The 16,219-nt window shown below is 41.5% G+C and overlaps 1 protein-coding gene across 1 annotated transcript in view; it reads left to right on the forward strand.

Moving 5' to 3' along the window:
- The window catches only part of sema4gb (sema domain, immunoglobulin domain (Ig), transmembrane domain (TM) and short cytoplasmic domain, (semaphorin) 4Gb), a 42,070-nt gene that overhangs the window by 18,506 nt on the left and 7,345 nt on the right, over positions 1-16,219 (forward strand). The window contains exons 3-13 of the mRNA XM_074662998.1: positions 3,854-4,002; positions 4,357-4,419; positions 4,697-4,795; positions 4,890-4,983; positions 5,074-5,187; positions 5,444-5,598; positions 10,311-10,486; positions 12,859-12,997; positions 13,635-13,857; positions 14,024-14,139; positions 14,837-14,991. Of these exons, the coding sequence (XP_074519099.1) occupies positions 3,854-4,002; positions 4,357-4,419; positions 4,697-4,795; positions 4,890-4,983; positions 5,074-5,187; positions 5,444-5,598; positions 10,311-10,486; positions 12,859-12,997; positions 13,635-13,857; positions 14,024-14,139; positions 14,837-14,991 (1,483 nt within the window). The remainder of the gene's footprint in view (positions 1-3,853; positions 4,003-4,356; positions 4,420-4,696; positions 4,796-4,889; positions 4,984-5,073; positions 5,188-5,443; positions 5,599-10,310; positions 10,487-12,858; positions 12,998-13,634; positions 13,858-14,023; positions 14,140-14,836; positions 14,992-16,219) is intronic.

The raw sequence follows: 16,219 nt of genomic DNA on the forward strand, positions 1-16,219 counted from the left end.
GAAATGTGATCTGTCACCTGTACTTGTTTACATCATGGTAGTAGAGTGTTTCACAATATGGTAGTATCCATTAACAGAGGCTACAGCCCCAGCTGGTTGGATGCACTGCAGCCCAGATACAACACATGAACAGCATTTTTAGCCAGCTAGATATTTTCATCATGCTTTTTCTGAATAGCTTCTGATTTAAAGGGTAAGTCCACCTATTTTTGTAATTGTCATCTATACAACTCTTTTACTGCTCTTAAGTATGAGTCAACCTGCAAAAACTTTCATTTCTTTCCTAGACTAGTTTATGCCCTAAACTCATGAATACTAACCAAAGATTTCAGGAACGTGCAGTGATTTGTCTTAGAAGTGACATAAATCACTCTCTTTCTGTTGAGACTTGCAACCGACCCTGATCTAATTAAAAACCAACTTTTACGAACTGCAGACTGTGAAATAACAATAATTCAGCTTCTCTCAGAGCTCTGTGATCCCTTCGGCCCTCTCCGCTGCCCTGGATCCTTCTCTCTCTGCGCAAACAGGAGAACAGATTAACAGGGACAAGCATGGCGGCCCCCTACACCACGGTGAATCGATCCGTGTGGGACAAATATAGGATGTCTTATTACTGCGAGCTGGCACACGCTGCCTCCAGCTCTCAACCAAGAGAAAGAAAGAGTGAAGTAGAGATAATGTGTGTATTAATGTGCACATCTGCTGACTCATATCTCTCAGTGTGTGGCTAATGATGCTTTTCTTGTTCCTGCACATGTGGCTTTTTTCTTTTCTGTCTGATCAGACGTTAATATCTTTTATATTTAACTTTCAGAGCTGCAGCAGAAATACTTCAGCACTGATACTCCAGACCCAGAGAAAAAACACTGCCCTCATTTTTATTGTCTCACAGCAGCAGAGCAACCTGCCCCCATTTCTGAGGCGCTACATCCGACTCAGTGTTCAAATATTTTCCTTCGTTTTTACATTTTCAGACAGACAGTTTTTCTGCATCGAGGAAGGAGATCAGCCACCAAAAAACATCCACTTCAGTTTTAATAACATGCTGCTGAGTGGCATCGCTAACCCTAATTTGGCCCAGTTACTGTATGAACCCCCCCCATCGCACTCATTCTCACACACACATGTACATACACACACAGAGTGATGATGGCGTGGCAGCACTGCTGATGCGATTTGGCATTACTAGGCCACAACTCCTGCTGAATGCCCTAAAATTTCACCTCCCCTGTGCCCCCCATCCCCTCAATCCCACTGAGCACTCCAGCGACCCCCCGTCCTCTGACGTGTTGTTCAGTTTCACCCTCGTGCAGTCACGCCAAGCTTGCTCATTTGAAGCGTGTGGAGTCTGCACTGAGTGTGAAATCAAGATTATACAAATCTGTCTTTTATAGTCTGCAAATAGAGCTGCAAAACAAGACTAGTAAATGTTAGTTTCATGGTGTTAACATCTAAAAAAATCATCTTTTATTCAACAAAACATGACTAACTTTTAAAATGCGTCCGTACACATGAGTTTCAAATGCAAGCAAAGTTCAAAAACCTCAAAAAGAGGAAAGCAGCATGAGCTATAAAAGCCAAAATGCTTTCTTCTTCAGTCTCCATTTATAAGGCAAATTATTCCCTTTTCTCCAAACAACAAAGCTCATATTTTTCACAATATGTTTATTTAATGATGTCATTATCTCCAGAAAAAAAGATTTCAATCCGTTGAGATAATTAATACCTATTCAACCAAAAATTAGCAGATATTTTGGAGGTCATTAAATATGATTAAGCCCAAACTGAAACTGAGTTCCTGATTTATGTGATTGCAGATGTAGTCGTGACTGTTAGAGGTTACATCAAAGCAAAATGAGAGAGCAGGTCTGAAATCTGACATTTTCAGCTCGTTAAAAAGTCATTGATGCACATGGGGTTGGTGCTGCTGATCTCTGATGCATATTAAAAGTAAGAGAAAGGGAAAATGCTCTTTGTTTTGGGATGATGACAGGATGATTATGGTGTCATGTTAAAATCAAGTCACTGATGAAGTTTTGATATGAAGATAAATGAATGAATAAATGAGGACATGCAGTTGTTCTTGTTTTTGGAGGATCTCAAGAGACTGATTTTAAAGTAATACAAACTTTACTGCAGAGAAAGCTAATTTCAGTTGATTCATGATCTTGTTCTTTCAGTCACTACCTACAGCTTGTGACCATAGATGAGGGTTGGAACGTAGACTGACCTCTGGCTCAGCTCTCTTTTCACCACAACGCACCAGTGTTGTGACAGCATCACTGTGGAATCTGTCCCGAACCATCTGTCAATCTGTCACCTCATTTTCTTTTACTCGTGAACAAGACCATGAGAAACTTAAACTTCTCCTTTTGGGGCAAAGACTCTTTGCTGACCCAGAGTGGGAAGTCCACTCTTTGGTCAACTGTGTCCTCATACTTCGAGGTGCTGATCTTCATCCTGGCTTCTTCACACTCAGCTGCAAACTGGCCCAGTGTGAGCTGGAGGTCAGTGTTCACTGCAAAAAACTGAAGTGTTTTCGTCTTATTTTAAGAAAAAAATTCCTTGTTATACTTGATATGTAACCTTGCAGAGCAGACGGACCTGCCTGATTCAGTTTCTGAACTCCTGCAGGTCCATCTTGCCAGGCTCCAATGACCAACGATTTCACTCAGCTAAATTCTTACCGGCCCAATCAGGGAAGAGAGGCGGGAGCTGTGGGAGCAGACGTGACGTCAGCAGACTTTCGTACTTGTCAGCGTTCCTTTGATTCTTACGTTAAATTTGTAAAAACGGAAGCTGTTATCTAACCCCTTTTTTGCAGCTGTTTCTCGTGATTCAGTAGTTGTTTATCTATTGTTTCTTAGAAGCATCGGCTCACATAAGCTACGTCATACCGTGGCTTGATGTGGATTGGTCCGTGGTGAGTGTGTTAATCAGAACGGTCGTCCAATCACCAGCTGCAGATTTTTTTTAAAGTCCTGCCTCTGAAAACAAATCGGAAGAGCTGCTACCCAGATGGACTTGTGAAATAATTCTGTGGCGGAAATATGAAACTGTCCGTCTGGCGTGTCAGGTTACTTGATATGAGCCACATTAAACTTATCAATGTCACGTTTTAACTTCTTTAAAGACAAAAATGAGACCTGAATTGCTTGGAACAAGTTTAAAAAAAACTGCAGATGGAACAAAAAAATTTGCTTGAAAGTAGAATAATGTCTTAATACAAGTAAGTTTCCTCTTGTTCCACTGGCAGATTTTTAATTTGTTACATGCAATTTAGGCTTCATTTTGTCTTTAAATAACTTGAAATACGACATTTTTTAGGACTGGTCAGGTGAATGTGGCTCATAATAAGTCTAAAAAGACATTTGCTACTGAAAAAAAAGACAAAAACACTTGATAAGGTTTTAGGTTTTTTGCAGGGATGGGATCCTGAGACCCCCGAATCTGACTCCTTGTGCTGTGCCTGGAAACTGTCCATAAGAATAATGAACAGAATTGGTGACAGAGGACCCTAGTGGAGCCCAACACTGACTGGGATCAAGTTTGAATTATTGCCGTCAATGTGAACCAAACTCTTGCTCCAAATCAAAAGAGATCACAAAGCCAGTAACAACAGACCATTAACTCCATATTTCCCCCCTCAGGATAAAAGCCAGAAGCACATGTGGACTGGTTGAGCAAACTCCCATACCCCCTCTAGCACTCTTGCAAGAGTACAGAGTTGGTCCAGTGTTCCACAATCAGGATGAAAATAATATGAAGAGGACATTTTGATATAGATCACTGTGTTACATTAATCAAATTAAACTCAAGGTAAATAAAATCTTGTTTTGTGTGTCCACAGGTCTGTTGGGCACCACCCGTTTCACCAGCTCTTCCCAGAACTACAGCACGCTCCTGCTGGAGGAGGAGGCCGGCCTGCTCTACGTGGGTGGACGTGGAGCTCTGTACGCTCTCAACACCTCCAACATCTCCACACCTGCAAACCTCACAGTGAGTGCCAAGACGTAACACAACAAAGACGCGGCAAACCGGATTTCACAAGTTTTCACTCGTTTCCTGAGTGTTAAAGGAGGACAAACTAATAATAGCCTTGAGCAGATTGAACAAATCCCATTGTGTCCCTCCAATTTTTATGGATATCGGATTAAATGCACCAGGCGGTTATTCAGGAGTTTGTGAACAGTCAACACGCAGGGATAGAGCCAGAAAATTAAGTGTTAGTCCTTCCATTTGCTCCCTGTCTGTTTCACGTTTATAAAAACTTATTTTTGTTCTCTTATTTATCTGTTTTCTCTTTATTTATTGAGCTAACTGTCGCTGTTATTAACCTCCCATTGTGTGCAGATTGATTGGGATGCCTCCCCTGAGCAGAAGAAACAGTGTCTCAACAAAGGAAGAGATAACAAGGTACACAGCTGCATTTATTGCTGCTTATTTTCTTCATTTAATGACTTTAAATTGAAAAACTTCACTGAAAAACTTGTTTTTGTAATGTGGAGATTGCTTAGAAGAGTATAATCCTCTGTAAATTCTTCTTCTTTTCTGGATATCCAGAAAGAAATTGCACTAATTCATTAAATCTTGGCGTAAAATGGTTCCTGGAGTGCATTGAGTGGCTTCTGTTCCCTGCAGCTTCTCTATTGTAGAGCCAGAAATAACTTTCTTTCTTTGTCGTTCTCCACAGACGGAGTGTTACAATCACATCCGCTTCCTGCAGCGCTACAATGAGACTCACTTGTACACCTGTGGAACAAACGCCTTCAGACCTCTTTGTGCTTATATAGTAAGAGCTGTTGTGATCCCTCTGCAGCACGCTCATCGCTGGTGTTGAATTATAATGAAACGATGAAGTGTGCTTCGTCTTTTCTCTGTGTCAGGATGCAGAGCGGTTCAGCTTCTCCTCAGGCTTTGACGAGGGCAGGGACAGGTGTCCGTATGACCCAGCGAAGGGATACACAGGCCTGCTCGTAGGTATGTTTGACAGATTTCAACCTGTTATCTCTTAAACTCCACATTAATCTCTGCTCTCATTAATCCTGAACTAACCGGTGTCTGTTGCAGACGGTGAGATGTTCACAGCGTCTCAGTACGAGTTTCGCAGCTCTCCAGACGTGCGCAGAAACTTCCCTTTCCCCACTCTTAGGACAGAGGAGGCTCCCACCCGCTGGCTTCTGGGTAAATACACATCAAATCACAAGGAAGCAGTCACTTAAACTAAACCCTCAGATAGACCAAACTCTTTTACACATTTTAATCCCATCACATTTTGCTGCTACAACAAAAACCGCTCGACCAGCTGAATGAAAATCACATCAAAGGAGCGCTGCAGCTCTAACTGGCTTATTGTGGCGATGCAATCAAACCTAAAAGCTTCATCCTCTGATAAAATGTGTGTTAAGGTATATGTGTCTGTGTGTGTGTGTGTTTACAGAGGCAGACTTTGTGGGCTCAGTGCTGCTGAAGGAGAGCATCAACAGCTCCATCGGCGACGATGACAAGATCTATTTCTTCTTCACGGAGAAGAGTCAGGAGCAGATCGCCTACCCGAGCCAGACCAAGGTGTCCAGGATTGCACGGGTTTGCAAGGTCAGAGAGCAAAGGAACTAAACACTATTAACCAAAGCCACTTTGGCCCTTAAAATAAAGTATTTTGAAAAGTCTTACAGCTTAAATACAACAAATGCATCTCTTGTCCAGCTCCATCATGGCACCAGAACAGAGAGGTTTCCATTCGACTCAGTGTGTCAACTCACACTGGATCCGCTTCGTTGCTGCTCTTTGCTCTTTGCTGAAGCTGTGACAAATGAATGTAACAAAAAGCAGATTGAGCCCGTCAGGACGTTGTGTATGGAAATTACCTGAAAACACCAAGTGACTTTCAAAATAAAACAAACTCTATCTTGACTACAACAACAAACCAACTGAATCAGCAGAGCCAGACCAGGAGTCAACCGGTTTGAGGTTTCACAGCCCAAACAAGAACAAGAAGGGGCTCATCAATGGATTGGGAAGTATGGGAACTTCTTACAGTTTACAGTTTCATTTATCTTCAACAACATTCAGTAGTAGTGCTGAAAAATCATAGGAGCTGAGTCTTAGACCGACTGACTCTTTCTACCCCTGAGGACAAAGAGGAGAAGGGTCAGCTTTAGTGTACAGGTGTTCCCTGAACAGATGAGTCTTCAGACATCTCTTAAAATAGGAAGGGACTCTGCGGATCGTATAGAGTTAGGTAATTCATTCCACCATTTTGGTACAAAATAGGAGAAGAGTCTGGCTAGAGATTTGGAGCCACACTGGGCTGGGAGCACCAGGCGTCTTTCACAAGCAGAGCGTAGTGGGCGAGAAGGAGTGTGGACAGTAGAGGCTGACATTTTTTCGGGAATGGGAATGGGAGTCAACTTTACTATTAATTACAAGATTGGGATGGTACAGGATAAAAAGCTAACAGGAGCAGACGGGAGCCTGAACCAATCAGGAAGATAAAATATAATATGTGACACGTTTTGCCATTTTGTAGTTGATTCCCAATAAACCTACACTTTAACGAAAGTGAAAAGAACTAGACTTCCCAGAAGCCAAAAGTAATCTAAAAAAATCAAATCCAATTTAATGTATCACCTAAAATTAAAATACGGAAAAAATGGTAGCAGGATGGGAGTGGGATGGGAGTCGGAGTTATTTTTCAAGGATCGGGATGGGATTTTTTTTTATTTTTTTGTGGGAGTGGGATGGGACAGGAGTGAAAATTGACAGATAAAAGGAAAAATAATACAACAGCTATTAAAATGTTTGCATGTAGCATAAGCAATTTGATGCATTCTTAGTAGATTCATTTTTCCATCTATGTGCACCCTTCCTTTTTGTTTTGGTGTGATATAAGCTTGCACCAACTTGCAACTGTGCCACGTCAGTGGGTGGGGCCAAAGAGATGTCAATCAAAATGTGATATGCCACACCCAAAGTCTCAACTCTAATATCCCAAATACATTTTTGCAGTTTCCAAAAGCTTTGACGGTTGAATCGAGTTTTATTCTTAAAAAACAACAAAGCTGACAGATTTATGTTGCTTAAAAACGCACAGACAGAAATTGTGAAAATGAGGCAGAGTATGAGTTCATCCAATCCCCAGTGCCTTGAGTGTGAAGCGTTAATGGATTCAGAAAGTCCTCATGTTCCCGTTCTCATCTAACAGTAATTTGTGCTGAATGAAGCCACACTTCTCTGCCTCTAATCCCACTTTCTGTGCCACTGTTGCCAGGCAAACTGGGAGTCCAACAACCTCCACCTCCAATGGCAAACCTTCCTCCCCTCGTTATGGCCTTCTCCTCCTCCTCCTCCTCCTTCTCCTGTTCTGTTTTTTTCTCGCCTCATTTCACTCCCAGTCAGCATCCCTGGTCCAGACAGGATGGTGGTCTCACAGTTAAAAGCATGTTGTTGCAGTTATGTGCATCACATTGTGCAAGAGATGGACGCTAAAGCATTAGATATCTGTTTTCCTAAAATCAGTGTATCATCGTTTCTTTCTTAAGTGCCAAAAAAGAGGCTGGGGAAGTTTCCAGTCATGATTTCACAGCCTGCAGGTGTGTACAACCTTTTGTGGGAATGTGAGAAGCATCCACTTGACTCCAGATTTTAAAAAAGAAGCTACATATTAATTACAACCAGAGTATCAACTTTTAATGCTTGGTTTGGAGTTGAACTGTCAAAAATGATCAACACAGACAGAAAGCTAAATGTTTCTCTGAGATTTTCTGACTTCATATCAGTTTTTAAAGCTTTAACGAAGCTGTTGCAGTGTTTTTTTTGTAGCTTTATCTCTTTCATATTATTCAAATCAATCCTGATAACCCATTTATTTTGAATTAGACAAGAGCTTTGTGAAAAAATTACAAAGCTTGTGCAATATTTGGCGCCTGGTGTGCAACACGAAGAGATGCTGGAGAAATATCAAAGAAGAAAACAGTTTTCACACAGAGGCTAAAAACATGTTGATTCTGAACCCATCAAGATTTTAAAAGCCTTAATTATTGAGCGTTATTAGTACGGGGATAGATGTCCTCCAGCGCTTGAAAGGATTTCCATTTTTTTCCACGCAGACTCTTGGATTGAGGTAGTTTTGTTTTTAAAAGTCATATTATTTTTATGTTTTTGGCCCTGGGTGCTCTGTGAGGAGAATATTTTAGTCTTAACTGACATGTAAACTCAAAATAACTCATTCTCAGTGTTTTATGGTTTATTAAACTACTCTGTCTTTATTCATCAGACACTCAAAGTGAAAAAGTCAGTGAAATGCTCTGAATGCAGCTTTTATTTGCACTTTAATGCTTCAACATGCTTTGCACAGTCTTGAATCTGAGATATTTGGAGAAAAATGAAAATTGTCATATCAACTTTTCATTTGCACAGCTCATTGCATCATGGTTTATTCTTGAGAAAATAGTCTCATGTTGAAACAAGGTCCTGTTCCCCCTGCTCTGTGGAGATACAGCGGCACCGGAGAGTGTGATATCAGGGTCTGAACTAGGCCACAGCAGCACATGCAGATGTCGAGCTGGTCCCCGGCACAGCCAGACGCCAGGCTGGTTTGAGGCAGATCCACAGATTGCGAAGGCCCTGGCAGCAGCCTCTGGCCTCAAACCTCCAAAGACCGGACATTTTTAAGCCGCATGACTGGTTGTCCTCTTCTGTTTGTCACTTCTGAGTGAGACTGGATCTACTTCCATCCAATCATGACCTAGTTTCATAGAAAAGGCTGTGAAATATGAGGGAGGAAGATTTAAGCAGGACGTTATGGAGGAGATCATAGTGTGTTTATGTTTTATCTGCTCTTTAATTTTTTGTACAGTGGTGTGAACAGAGTTTTTGAGGGGAAGGGGGGAAAGGACTGCCACCTAAGGGGGCAGTTCAGTGTGTTTTTTCCCACTCAAGACACTTAAGTGTTATGCAGTGCATTTTGGACCCCAAGAGGGCCCTTTAGCATGTTACAACCAGCCAAAGAGGCAGCTAAGTGTGTTTTCTACCCAAAAGGGCACTTTAGTCTGTGTTATGCCAACCAGGATGGCTCTGTAGTGTGCATTTTAGCCCCCAAGGAGGCACTTTAGCGTGCGTTTTGCCATTTTAGATCCTAAGAAGAGGGCACTTGAGCGTGCTTTTTGGTGATTTGGCTTCCCAGAGGGCAGTTAAGAGTTTGGTATGCCATTTTAGATCCCAAGAAGAGGGCACTGAAGCATTCTTTTGCCACCCAGGCAGGCACTTAAGCGTGTTTTGGCTTCCAAAAGGGCACTTTACACTGTTTATTTAAGTCTCAAAAGAGAAAAAAAACAGAGTAGATATAAAAAAATTTAAATAAAGTCTCATAATTAAATATCAAAGCTCACAAAGTTAAGTGCGGAAATTTTTTGCCACAGTGTCAACAGGCTGAGTTAGAATCTTCAGTGTTGCTTTCACTGTTAAAAAGTCGTCAGGTTCAACCAATCAGAATCCAGTATTTTACACAGCTTATTTGTTATTTTCCTCCAAAAAGCATCTATATATCTGTCTCCTGGAGCTACTTCACCCACAGGCGCTCTCTATTTCCCTCTGATTGAACCCTGATCTCTGTTTCTGAAAGATTTGCGTCCCGACAAACCGATGACCCGGACTCTGCTTTGATTGACAGCGATTGTAATCCATCAGTGCATCCCCTAAGGACCTAACAATATAAAAACTGGGTATCTATGTCTTCTCTTCACACTAACATTAGTTTGTTTGGCTATAATCTTGTGATTCGTCCTCAGGGGCCTCTTTCTTCACCTCGCTTTTCTCACTTTTCTCCGACAGCGAGTGCGTTTCTCTGCAGCATTCGCCCTCTCTGTGTCTCTCTTAAATGTAGTCGGAATAATTGATGGAAGTGTTTCTGAAACGTTCTGATTTCCATACCTCTCTGTTCTGCCAATTTAAGCCTCTTTGCCTTTTCACGTGGGAGGCCGAGGCGAGCGGAGCGTTATGATGAACGGCAGACGTCTGCGAAAGACATAAACAAAGAAAGATGAAGCGCTTTATTAATTCGACAAACAAAGGGGGAAGTAGTCTGTCTTTCTTATCTCTGTCTTTTAAATGAGGTGTGCTGAATTAATCCTTTCGTGCAGCCTGGTAAATGAAATGTGCAGGAAACTCACATTAAACTCTCCTCTCACAGGATGCCCGCGTCTCTCTGTGGATGCATGAACATTGTTTACATCTATGTGTCACTCTGATTACAATCACACAACAGTGGATGTGTGTGTTCATGCATTCTTTGTCTCCTCTGGGTGCAGACGGACTGGGGCGGTCAGAGGACCCTGCAGAGGAAGTGGACCACCTTCCTCAAGGCCAGGATGGTGTGTTCGGTCCCTGAGTATGAGCTGCACCTCAACATCCTGCGCAGCGTGTTTGTCCTGCAGGGAAGAGACGTTCAGAGCAGCGTTTTCTACGGGATCTTTGGACTCGAATGGTGAGAAACAGTGTCCGGATTTAGTCAAGTTGATTTGTTTATTGTTTTGTGGACAGTCCACTTAAGTTGACTGCTTCTATGTTGGGTTGTGAATTAGATTAAAGGAGGAAGAGCGGTGTTATGAAGAATTTTGTAGACTAGGCAGAAGTTGTTGTATTTGATAACATCTTCCCAGCTCAGTAATTGATGCTTATTTAATTATTTCAGTTTGGTAGTGCTAAAGGTTAGTGCATTTCTAATTTATTTAAAACTGACTGGACTAAATTTGACCCTGCTGCACACTTTCCTAATGTGTGCTTTAAACGAGAGATTAGAATCAACTTGAAAAGCATTCAGAGAGCGCAGACCTCCACCAAGCATATTGTGATTGTCACCAACACTTAAGTCCGACTTTAATGTTATACTCCCTTTCAGCAGACTGTCTGATACAATTTGGTGTTAGTTTCAGGTTTGTACGATAATTTGTTTCCTGACAGTGTTGAAAATTATGATGACCCAGTACATGTTTCATATTCTGGATCTTAGTATCCAGAATATTGCCAGGATCTGGATCGTACTTTTACATCTGTCAGAAATTATGGTGACATTGTATTGTATTGTTTTGCAAAGCAATCTGACCATTTATCATGGAGTTATATACACATATGGTGAAAATGGCCCTATCTCACAATGATAAAGAATCCTTTAAAAAAGTCCTGGATCCAGACAGTGATCCAGATCACCTCCAAAAATTAATCACTTCTTCCTTATCCCATTTTGAACATTTCCTGAAAATTTCATCAAGATCAGTTTGTTACTTTTTGAGTTATATGTAACAACACCCAAACATTTAAGCTGTGGCACAATTGTAATGTTTTGGCTAGAAATTGATTTATTCAAAACATAGTTAGATTTTCTTTTAGTGAAAAACACTCCTACGGTTGTATTTACAGTGAATTCAGGCATGAGCTTTTTTAGCCAATTGATTATTAGATTCATGGCTGTGGTGAGTTGAGCAGCAGTCAGATGTTTTGTCTTGGTGTGTACATATACTATGGTGTCATCCGCATACATTTGTGTTTAGATGTTAGGGCGAACCGACGGTAGATCACTTACATAAAAACTAAACAAAAGTGGGCCAAGTATTGATCCTTGTGGTATCCTTGTGTATAAATTAAAAGCTGATGAAAGTTGGTTGTTTATAGAAACATGTTAACTTCTACCACTTAGATATGACTCCAATCATTTGAGTGCCAAGGGGAGAGGTTAAAAGTGGACAGTTTGGCTATTAGGACCTGATAGTAAAGCTTTGGGAAGGTCTAAGAACACAGCACTAACAGCACCTCATTTCTGGATTTTTATTTTATATTTTGTGCACATGGATGTTTGTTTTTGTGTCCTTTCTCCCAATGACAGCAGAGTTAGGCGGTAAAGTTAATGGATGAAAACAGGATTTTTGGCACATTCTTCTTCTCTGTTTTGGTAATTTAGAGACTGAATAATGAATGATTAAAATCAGAATCTGTAAATCTGACTCCAAACCCGAGGAGAGATGTTATCTGCACGCAGCAGCGCTGACAGAGTGACAGTGTCAGAGGACGATGGCTCCTGGTGGAGTATCTGGCAGCGGTGTGTGAGTGTGTGCTTATGCTGATATGCAGAGTCATGCTGCATAAAACTATCCCAAGGGTGTTTGGATTGTGATGGAGAAGATAACATTGAAACAGGAAAGTAACACCATCTATTTCTCTTTTTAATTCTCTCTGAGTCTCGTCCTTCTCTGCCGCAAATCCCTTTCCTTTCTTTCTATTCTTTACCGTTTTATTCGTCTTCCTGCTTAAAAAAGAAACACACCTGTAGGAGTTTCAGTCGTCAGCGTGTGTCAGACTCAAGCGTGCAAGAGTGACTAAGCCCCCCGAGCTGTACGACTCACCACTTTTAAAGACAGACTCTGGTTTCACTTGGATCTCATTTTTCTCACCTGAATGCTTTTTGAAGACAGAGGTGGACACACAATGGGCTTAAGAATGTGACGCACACATTCCCCCCGTTACTAATCTCACCTCCAGGCTTCAGATTAAGGGTCACCTGGCTTCCAGCTTCCAGGTTTCCTTTCACAGGTGCAGCACCAAAACCGCAAATGAGGCTGTTTTATGCCTGACTCACAGGGAGTGGGTCTCTGTGAGTGAGAAATCTGAAAAACAAATACTTTCAGATACTTCTGGAAAGAGAGAGGCTGAAAATTACAGAGCTGTCAGTGAAACGTGTTTGATATTTGATCTGGGTGGCAGCTTCTCCCCAGATAGTACAGCCTCGGTGTTTATCCAACATTGAATCATTAATCCTGAGAGTGTCCCTCTGGATGTGTCTTCGGGGTGGGGGTTGTCTTTCAGGAAGAACATCAAAGCGTCTGCGATCTGCCAGTATTCCTTCTCTGATGTGCAGAGGGTCTTCGAGGGGCCTTACATGGAGGTGCAGGACTCCAAGTGGAGGGAGTACACTGGGAAAGTTCCTGAGCCGAGACCTGGATCTGTAAGTTTCACGTCAGAAACCACTATCGTCAGATAATCCAGCTCAGTTTGGTCCCAAAGATACTGTCAGGAACTTAACTTATTGAGGTGATTATTTCTGGAGACATCCAAATCTGGGTTATTAGTGCTCTTGAAGGGTTGTCTACAGGCACACTTTGTCCACAGGGGGCACCAAAATCCACAAAAACACTAAGTTCATCATAGTTGCTTCAATCTGGATAAGAATGATCTGGAAACATTTTTCTTTCAATCGAAGATCAGGAAATCCTGGGTTTACATTTCAAAAACAGGATTAGAAACTTTGTATTTTGTCCACAGGGGGCACCAAAACCCATGAAAACAAAAGCTCCTCTTTGTAGCTTTTGGGCTTTGGGCCCGTGGACTGATTCTCCCCAAGTTTTAATCCCAATAATCATAATATTCAAGGCTACAGACCACTTCCAGAGTGAAATTAGAGAAAGAAGATGTGCCTTAGGGCTTGACCGACTGTGATAGATGTCAGTGGGACCTGTCGAGCAGGAGACAAACTCAGCTGAAGTGCATCATCCGTATCTGGTCACGTCTGTGTTAAGATTAAAAATTCCAAACCGTTTCTGTGCCAATATTTGACCCCACACTCCTCTGTCTCCTCTCCTCAGTGTATAACTGACCTACACAGATCCAGGGGCATCAACTCCTCTCGGGACCTCCCGGACAACGTCCTCACTTTTGCCCGGAGGCACCCTCTGATGGCCAGTCAGGTGCACCCGATAGGGGTGCGCCCACTCATGTTCAAGAGGAGTGTCAACTATGTGAAGATCGTCGTGCACAAAGAGACAGCGCTGGACGGGAATGTTTATACCGTTCTGTTTTTGGGAACAGGTGAGTTTGTGACTGAAGAACAGATACTTTCAGAAAAGAGAAACGTTTTCTTCTGATTTGTTGACTGAAAGAAATGACTAACTGTGTCTATCTTATAAGGTAAATAGACTGTTACATCTTAAGATCTATCAGTTGTGACAAAGTGCTCTTATTTATTGTTTTTCAGATGACGGCTGGCTGCACAGAGCTGTGGACATCGATGGAGAGATGCATATTATTGAGGAGCTGCAGCTGTTTGAGAAACCTCAGCCCATAGAGAGCATGGTCCTATCAGCTGCTCTGGTACATTTTCCTTACTTAAAAAGTAAAATCTGACAGAACCACATTTAAAATGATTTATTTTAAGTCAAAATCATGAAATGATTAATCTTTCTGACAGAGGCTTTCAGCACCTACGATTTTTTGAACAACTACCTCAATAAATTGAGAGTTAATCTGCAATAGCCCGGCGATTCACTGAAAAAAACTGAAATCTTATCAAGTTTTTTTCTGTCTTATTTTAAGTCAAAATTGTCTTGTTACACTTGATCTGAGCCATACTCAATTGGTCACTCCAGAAAAATCTCTTGTTTTAAGTTATTTAAAGATGAAAAATAGGTCTGAATTGCTTGTAACAAGTAGAAAAAACCAGCCAATGGAACAGGAAAAATTTGCTTGAAAATGTGCTTAAAATTAGATTAATGTCTTGATACAAGTAACTTGTCTCCTGTTCCATTGGCAGATTTTTTTTTACGTGTTACAAGCAATTTAGACCTCATTTTTGTCTTTAAATAACTTGAAATAAGACGTTTTTCAGGACTGGTCAGGTGAATGTGGCTCATATTAAGTCTCAAAAGGCATTTTCTACTGAAAACAAGACAATAACACTTGATAAGATATCAGTTTTTTCCAGTGCAGAAATTTCCTCCTGGAGTTTGTGGTAATTTTAGGCGTTTAAGTCATTTTTAAGATGATAAATAATTAATTCTTTGTGTCACAGCGGAGTATCTACGTCGGCTCCAGCTCAGGAGTCGTCCAGGTCCCGATGTCGTCCTGTCAGAGGTACACCTCCTGTTACGACTGCGTCTTTTCCAGAGACCCGTTCTGCGCCTGGGACGGGAGGCGGTGTGTGGAAATATCCACACGAGCAAAGAGGTGAGAAAGCACGCACCTGTGCTCTAAACACACACACACACGCTGGCATCGCTGAGTACACGAACACACATAGAGGAAAAACAAAGATATCTGGGAGGAAACGAACACAATTCTTGCAGAGACTGATAAATTTGCATCGCTCCATTATGCACCCAGAGTCTCTTCTCCCTCAAGTCTCCACTGCTGCTGTTTGTTCTCTATTTCTGATGCTGCGTCTGAATGACAGCTACAAGACAAATCAAAACTCCAAGAATAGAATAATTTCACTCACAGTAATTTAAAAAAGGACACAATGTCCTCATGTCTTTGTTACCTCCTCCTCACATGAATAAACTCACAAACATGGATGTATAACCCAAACAAAGAGCACGTTTTAGCATTACATGACCTTTCCTTGTTGATATTTCTGTCCGTCTTTTAGGTAAGAAAGCTGTACAAGAGTCTTATTAATTATTTACACGGCTCACTGTCGCTTCCAGCTGGATTTTGTGTTTTAAAATAATGTAGTCGACCTGGATTCTTCCTGCAGCTCAGCGGGAGGGTTTGGACTGAGATGTTGATAAAACCCCCCTGAAAAAAAAAAGATGGGGAATGAAACTTTAAAGCTGCATTGGAGTGAAACACAGCATCTTAAACAAGAAAGCTACACTTGCGAACTCATCCAGGCTGATTTCCTGCCGTGGAAATAAAAGTAAAACTAACATATTTGGATACAGATCTGTTCCTTTGACTCCTGCCGTTCCGCAGCTTGTTCCTCTCTTCATTCACTCTGCATGACTGAGCTGCAGACATCTTAATCTTCCATAAGCAGCAAAAACACATCACCCCCTCTTGTGCATCAGTTTCTCAGCATCACATTTAAACAAATCAGCCTGAATCTTAATGTGCGATCTAACGCTTCTCTCTTCTCTTCATTCCTGAAATCATTTAATCACCTAGAGGAGGTAAAGGTCCGGGCTTTGGTGGTTTTATTTACTGAGGTAGTCTGGTTTGGAGATGGTGATGGATGAGATAAAAAGTCGTGAGAAAGCGCTTTGCATGCTGCTCACTCCGCTTGAAACTTTTCTACAGTTACAACAAAATTGCGAACTTTGCTTTCTCTTTCTGAATTCAAATGATTTCTGCAGAAAGTTCATGTTCTCTCCTCTGACTGCAGATGTCTTAAAATGAGGTTAGCCCCTTTAAATCACTGTTTTAGTTCAGACTTTGCAATTTATGTTGTTTTGAA

The sequence above is a fragment of the Halichoeres trimaculatus genome, unplaced genomic scaffold (genome assembly GCF_033239565.1).
Source record: "Halichoeres trimaculatus isolate MK-OKI-2021-1 unplaced genomic scaffold, fHalTri1.1 fHalTri1_scaffold_23, whole genome shotgun sequence".
In the NCBI taxonomy this organism is placed as follows: domain Eukaryota; kingdom Metazoa; phylum Chordata; class Actinopteri; order Labriformes; family Labridae; genus Halichoeres; species Halichoeres trimaculatus.